At 33.7% G+C, this 7,590-nt stretch overlaps 1 protein-coding gene across 3 annotated transcripts in view; it reads right to left on the minus strand.

Moving 5' to 3' along the window:
* The window catches only part of LOC106464752 (glutamate receptor ionotropic, kainate 2-like), a 143,479-nt gene that overhangs the window by 29,128 nt on the left and 106,761 nt on the right, over positions 1-7,590 (minus strand). For 2 of the 3 annotated variants that reach the window (XM_022392550.1, XM_022392548.1), the window contains 2 exons: positions 6,341-6,349; positions 1,093-1,248 (listed from right to left, as the gene is read on the minus strand). In XM_022392550.1, coding sequence (XP_022248258.1) covers positions 1,093-1,248; positions 6,341-6,349 — 165 coding nt within the window. The remainder of the gene's footprint in view (positions 1-1,092; positions 1,249-6,340; positions 6,350-7,590) is intronic. The other variant, XM_022392549.1, reaches the window with a different exon arrangement.

The following is a 7,590-nucleotide window of genomic DNA, read 5'->3' on the forward strand; positions in this document are numbered from 1 at the left end:
CCTCTCCAGTAACCCTGAACACAAGTTAACAAAAGAGAGATAAGCTGGACCTATATCGCAGTAAAAAGTATCAAACATACTCTTGATGTGAACGTGCTTTGTAGTCACTATGAGAAAAACTACACACTAGACAGGTAAACTGAAGAAAAAATATTATTAGCCACTATTCAGTTCTTCACATTATATAGTTGCACAATAGCAGATATAATAAATAAACTTAGTATTCTGAAAATTGTTTAATTTCGAAGTCTAACTCCTAATGATTGCTACAAGTACTTATTCCACCAGAGTCATGTTTATTTTATAACTGCTTGAGATGTGAGATTGTATCTTTACATTGATAATGATAGCTACACGCACTTACGTGTGTGTGGGACTCTATACCGTTACGACTCACATTATTATTTTTGTCCTAGTCTATATATGACTTAGAGTTTCACCTATAATTGAGGTAACATTGCTCCACAGTGAAGTAGAAATTATTTAACTTGCTTATGTTGGAAAAACATTGCTTTTTAATGGTAAACTGAAATTTTGTATTTTCAGCTTGCATTTTGGGGTGGCTATCTAATAGATATAGCAATTTGCAGCCTGTTTATACTGTGAGGGCATAACATGATTTATAGGAAAATTGTAGCATAGGTTAAAGTCACTAAAGTGTTGATACCACGAGATATTAATTTCTATTAAGGTATCTCGATAGTTTAACATTCTACCGAACTGAACTGTTTAACTTAATTGTTTACTAAGGACAATTTATATAACCAACAGTTTTTTGATTGGTTGATCATTTATGCTTAGAGATTTTCTATCCCCATCTCGCCAAAAAAAAGACACAGATGGTCACAAAGTTGGTTACTTGCTAGATCTAAGTTGACAAAAGTATACTAGACAAAATAAGTTATTACAAATCTGTTTGCTATTTAATAGGCCTACTTTCTAATGCCTGTTGCGATATCTTGTTTTCGCGTACTCTTATATCTAGAATTATTTTAAAATTTGGGTAAAGTAACTACTTCCCTGGCTGTAATAAATATGTTCATTTTAAAACGTACTGACTGCGCCGTGTTCCTTAATAACTAGGGTTCATACCGTCCGCATGTAGTTTACAATCAAGCTTCCTTGACTCCAAGGTTGCTCTGTTTCACACGAGATGGCGGGAAGGTTGACATCTTGTCCTCTTCTGTCCATTTCATGAAGAGCAGATGCAAAAAGCTTGACGGCATCATACATCAGCGCCACTTCAGTCTACAGCAGAGAAATATAACGACAAAGGAAAATTAAGTTAAATAGAAAAACAGTTTCATAAATTCACTGCTTAAATACTTTCTTAATTACATTGTAAACTACTAGTTACTTTTCTGTTACGCAATTTCAATTGAAATGTCTTGTCCCATGTAATAGATAATAAAGTTTTCTTAACATGTATTAGTGATTGTTTTACATTTTTATACTACATAAGCTTACATGTGAAATGTTTTGAACTTCATTAACTAGTTTACATGTAAAATGTTTGAAATGAATATATTAAGACTTAGAGTGAATTAACATAAATATTTGTACATCTAGTTATAAATCAGAATAGAAGTTCAAGGCTGATCTACTGATGAAAGTAAAAAATATGTTTATTATGTATGCGTTAAATAACGCGCTTAATTGGGACAAAATGTATTCAGAACTTAATAAGCACGAAAACATGTTTACAACTTTTAGATACATTTTTAGATATAAAGAAGAATTATAAAGTTTGCAAATTACACCCATTCTGGAACTAACTCGCAACAACTAAAAATAAGAACCACAATAAGAGCGACCTTGGAGGTTACAATAATTATCCATAAAAATCTTTACCTGGTTATTCAGTTGTATATCAAATGTTATGTGCTTCAGCCTATAAAGTATACTCGTTCTGCGCGCAGATTATTTAAAAAATATTTAGCATAAATACCCTGACATCATTGTTTAGTGAGTTTACATAATATTTTATATCTTGCTTTAGATTTTCTAAGATGTGCGTGAGAGTGTAAGACTAGCCCAAACTATGTGAGTCTCAGAATCCAGGCTCGAGGTTTCAGTTTCGTGTACTTCCAAGACGATCTTGTTGTACACTTATTATTTTTCAGTTATGTTTGTTTGTTTTAATTATGCACAAAGCTACACAAGGGCTATCTGTGCTCTGCCCACCACGGGTATCGAAACCCGGTTTCTAGCGTTGTAACTCCGCAGAAATATCGCTGTGCCACTGGGGGAGGCTTTCAGTTATGGCTTGAGAAAAATTAAGGTGAATGACCTTGTTATTCTAAAGATCGTCAACAGTATGAATACCACTTTATTTACAACGTATTTACAGTTAATTCTCAAAGACTATGTTCATTATACATAACTTATTAAAAACATTATTGATGTAATACTTTCAGTTTTTGGGTAGCACACTGTTATGAGATTTGGTGAATACAAATGTCGTTAATAAATATGAGTGTTGCAATCATAACAGACATCCGGGACTTGCCAAGATTTAATGTTAACTTTGTAATAATAACAAACTGATACATAATAAAAGTATTTATTTTTTATGTCTGTGTCTTGCAATGCCGGACTAAAAAACTATTAGGCCCTGTACGCTATGGAAAATTTGTTAAGATAGACAGAACGTATGATATATATATATATATATCTGTGTACAGCGTTAATATCAAAATAGCACCCTACTTAAATATGCCGCAGTAGAAAACACACAAGCACCACTGATAGTGTAAACATTTTGTGTTCTAACTATAATGATTTAATATCACGTATAATTAATTAAAAAATCATTGTACTCCATTACATTGAACAAAGAGATAGGCTGAGAAAATATTTATATAACATAAATGAATGAATGCGATTTCTGTGTGTTGTTATTTTAGTGTGGTTGTGATTGTTATATACAGTGTTATATATGGAATCTCGTAGAGGTATTTTTCGTTCCAGTGATCGTGGGACTCCTTTGAGCTGAGGGTCTTGTGCAACAAGAGTATCGAATGCATATTGATTAGTCCGTGCCTCGTGTCTTGCAATAATACTGATTTTATTGTAATTTAGCTTAATACTTTGAAGTTATTTTGTGCCACTGCGTAAATGGGTTTGTTTGTTTTGAAATTCACGCAAAGCTACACGAGGACTATTTGCGCTAGACGTTCCAAGTTTAGCAGTGTTGGCAGCTAGTCAACATCACCCACCGCCAACTCTTGGGTTACTCTTTTATTGACGAATAGTGGGATTGATTGTCACGGCTGAAAGGGCGAGCATGATGTGAATTCAAATCCTCAAATTCGCAGATTAGAGTCGAGCGCCTTAACCACCTGGCCATCCTAGGCCTGCGTAGATGGGAGTGGGGATTGGGGAATTTAACACGAAACGATTATTTTAACAGTCAAGGTTTCTAAATGATATCAGGTAATTTACAAAATAGCGCTCACCTGTTAAAAAGTAGTCGTGTGTTGTAATTAACCATCAATTTAAAATTTTTTACTAGATACAGACAGTATTTCACATCGATTTTGAATGCTTTTGCTGCTTTAAAATATTATAACAATGCTAATTTCTGGAAAGCTAAGTTCAGTGTCTTGATTACACACTTGCTCTTCTTTGTCCTGCAATAATATTAACTTAACAGTTAGCTATAAATACTCTAATTTAGAAGTATAAAAATTACCGGAAAAAGAAAAACAAAGAAATAAAGAAAAGCACTTTAATGACAAATGAAGAATATTTAAAGCTTGCTGTAAACAAAATTGCCCTTCTTCCTACGTGTAGAAGCTGTAAGGCAAGAGCACAGTTTCTTTAACATTTTCCTTGTGAATATTTTTGGCATATTTAGAGAGTATTTTATGGTGGCCATGCTTAGTGTAAAGTTTGAGAATAATATTTGTGTTCACCTGAATGACATCTATGCATACAGAGACCTCTATGATTCAGGCATAACCTAATTTTAAACTGTAAACCAAAGGGAAGCTAACCAGTTGGTAGCATTAGATTTTTGAAGCGGATATTTTTAATCAAACAGGGCTGGACATTATCCAGTGGTTAGCTTGCTTGGATTCTGAATCCGAGACTTTATTGTTCCTAGCCTACAGCCGAAAAAAATGCCCTCTGCCATTTGGTGCCGTGAGTGCGCTATAAAAGATCAAATTACACTATTCGGTCGGACAAGAGTAGCGTAGAGGTTGGCAATAGGTTCTGTTGATTAGTTGGCTTCCTTCTATTCTATCTGTTGAAATCTGGGGACTGCTATGCGCTTATAGCCCTTGGTGTAGATTTGTGCGAAAATTCCAAAACAAACTTAATCGAACAAAAGAATTGACTTTCACTCTTATAACGCACCCACAGCCGAAAGTCTAAAGCGTATTTTGTATCACCACGTCTCTATCCTCAGATCCTCAAATCCCTAGTCCTATACGTTAACGATTAAGCCACGCCCAATTATTTGAGTCTTGCAAAAAAGTGGATTGTATAGTATAGTTGATTCTCTACATGCATATACCAAATAATTGACTTTATCAGAGCTCTGAGGCCATAAAGGAAAATACCTGTAGCCAGACATGATTTGTTCAGGTAGGCGACGTAGGCAGACGCCTGGGGTGGCAAAATCAATAAAAGTTTTAATATTAATTTGACTTTCAATATAATCGACTATCTCGCGCTCGCTTTACATCCTTTACCAACTGTTACTCATCCGGAAACTGTGCCCATAGACACGACCACTGTAAGCTAATAAATTTAAATATAAAGAAACCTCTACTAATTTCAACAAGCTAAAAACAAGGAAAAGACGAGAAAGACAAAGTTTCTCTAAATCTAAAAAGTTGGAAGTAAAACACAGACAGATCTGACGAAGTAAAAGTGTATTAGAAATTGCGACACATTGTTCATTTAGTGTTATATACACATTTATTGATGACAATGCTGTAAAAGTTTCACCGGGGAAAAAAATTTTAAAGTTTTTTTCCTAGGGTGATAAAATGCTCCAATCCGGTCAGGTCTGGAAAGTCTTTATTTACAGACATAAATTAGAACCGATGAAATGGATTATTTTTTGAAAAAAAAAATCCAAAATGTTTTACCGCTGGTGAACTACGCATGCGCAACGTCTCTTCAAACCATTGTCGCTCTCTCAGTGATTTGTCAAGCTAAAACCAGCTTGGTAATTCCTTGAAGAAGTAAGTAATAACTGCTGCATTTTGTATATTTACATATTTGCACGTTTGTATGTGTGTATAGGATTTATTATATGAACAATGTTGTCAGAAATTGAGCTATATAATACGAATGTTTGTGCAAAGTGGAGGAATAAGTGAGTTCGCGCAAAGCGTAGGTGATGTTCTAGAATCTAGATGATGTATAAATATAGTATAATTACTGTAATGCATCCAGTTATGTTCTAGGAATGTTCGCTTTACTTGTTCACATTTGTTAGCTTCTCTCTGTGTCTAATTGTTAACTATCTTTACCTACCAAGAGACTTGTCTGGGTGTGTTGAAAGAATTATACAACACCTTGCTGACCCACAATTTCGGACTTCAAGTATAACATTTTCAGTTAAGCTAAAGAATTTCGACTTGTTTATTTAATCTTACTGAATAGTATGTTGTTGGCCTCTCGTTCAATCATACTGAAATAATTAATTTCAATAAAGAGACAAAAGTGGTAAGTACTGAAATTCATATTTATCAGTAACAAGAACATTTGTACTCCCATTTCGCTCTACTTACTTAAAAAAGGTAATATTATAAGAAACTATCACAAAAAATGCAAGAAAATCAGCTATCCCCCCCCTCAGAAACTATGGATCCGGAGAGTTCTCAAATGTACCAATAGATAATCCTTAAACTTGCGTAATAAACCGAACACTGACTGAAACAGTTTGAGTCCACACCTAAATGGAACCAAATGCAAAGTTCGACATGTTTGTGTGATAACACTGAACGACGAATTATTTTAAAATAAAACAATCTTATATATATAATTTACAAGGTAGGATAGATTGGTCAATCTTTTTTAGTATTCAGGAAATTCATTGTGTATTTTGTTATCTTTCTCCAGTACAACAAGCTTATCTTCTTCTTCTTGTTATTTATTTTTTTGCTGAAAAAAAAAGGAGAAGAGGGGGTGGGTGTGTTTATTCTATCTAACATGCATGCTGTATGAGGTGTAATATATCCATTTTTTATTTTATATAATTGTTGTTTATTTGAATTGTAGGTTATGATACATTAATAAAACCACATAATGAAGATAAATAGTATTCTACAATTATCACAAACATTATTTAATGTAAAATCACGTTATAAAAAAGACCTACCGTTATATTCTGGGACATACGTAGCATGTAAAAGAAGAAATTGTTTGTGAACAAATTATTGTAAATTCCAGTGAACATTCGTATACTATATATACTATTAACTCAATATTAGATTAAAAAATAAGTTAAACACGAAATAAATAAACATAATAATAATATTGTTCATAGACAGTACGAATACATAATCTTGGAGCGAATCTGCTAATGTGTAGTTAAACTGCAGTAAAACTCAATACGTTCTTGCTGTTGTAGATTCACGATTTTTCATTTGTCTATTTTTCATTCAAACTTTATTTAAAAGCGTTGAAATGGTAAACCTATAAGGATGAGTATAGATATTTTTACAAGATATGTATTAACAAAGTTAAAAACCTCGTACTGAAGTCATTGCTTATTTTCTCTCTGAAACACAAGTTACAGGTGAAGCAAAGCAGTTAAAGTTCATTTATGATCTTTAATGCTTTTTACCCGGACTTCTTAAGTGATCACAAATAACCAGTTCGCGTGCCGTCAAACCTTATCTACTGTTTAAATCCTGTCTTAACTGGTACTATGGATACTAAATTCTATTCGTCTTCTTGGCAATGTTTAAGACTATGGGATAAAAAGGAACTAATCTGTAGATCTGGCACGATAGAAAAGATTCTACAGCATAAAAACTCGATACTACATTGAACACGCGTAATCAGCGAGAAAGATATGACTAGAGGGATGGAAATTAGACGATTTTCCCGTTTATTCCATACGAACACATATTACAGTCAAACACATGGGATTTGGACGATTTTCTCGTTTATTCCACACGAACACATATTACTGTCAAACACATGGGATTTGGACGATTTTCTCGTTTATTCCATACGAACACATATTACAGTCAAACACATGGGGTTTGGACCATTTTCTCGTTTATTCCACATGAACACATATTACTGTCAAACCCATGGGATTTGGGCAGGATGGGATTTGGAAGATTTTCTCGTTTATTCCATACGAACACATATTACAGTCAAACACATGGGATTTGGACGATTTTCTCGTTTATTCCACACGAACACATATTACAGTGAAACACATGGGATTTGGACGATTTTCTCGTTTATTCCATATGAACACATATTACTGTCAAACACATGGGATTTGGACGATTTTCTCGTTTATTCCATAAGAACACATATTACTGTCAAACACATGGGATTTGGACGATTTTCTCGTTTATTCCATAAGAACACATATTACTGTCAAACACA

The sequence above is a fragment of the Limulus polyphemus genome, unplaced genomic scaffold (assembly GCF_000517525.1).
Source record: "Limulus polyphemus unplaced genomic scaffold, Limulus_polyphemus-2.1.2 Scaffold1734, whole genome shotgun sequence".
NCBI classification, from domain to species: Eukaryota; Metazoa; Arthropoda; class Merostomata; order Xiphosura; family Limulidae; genus Limulus; species Limulus polyphemus.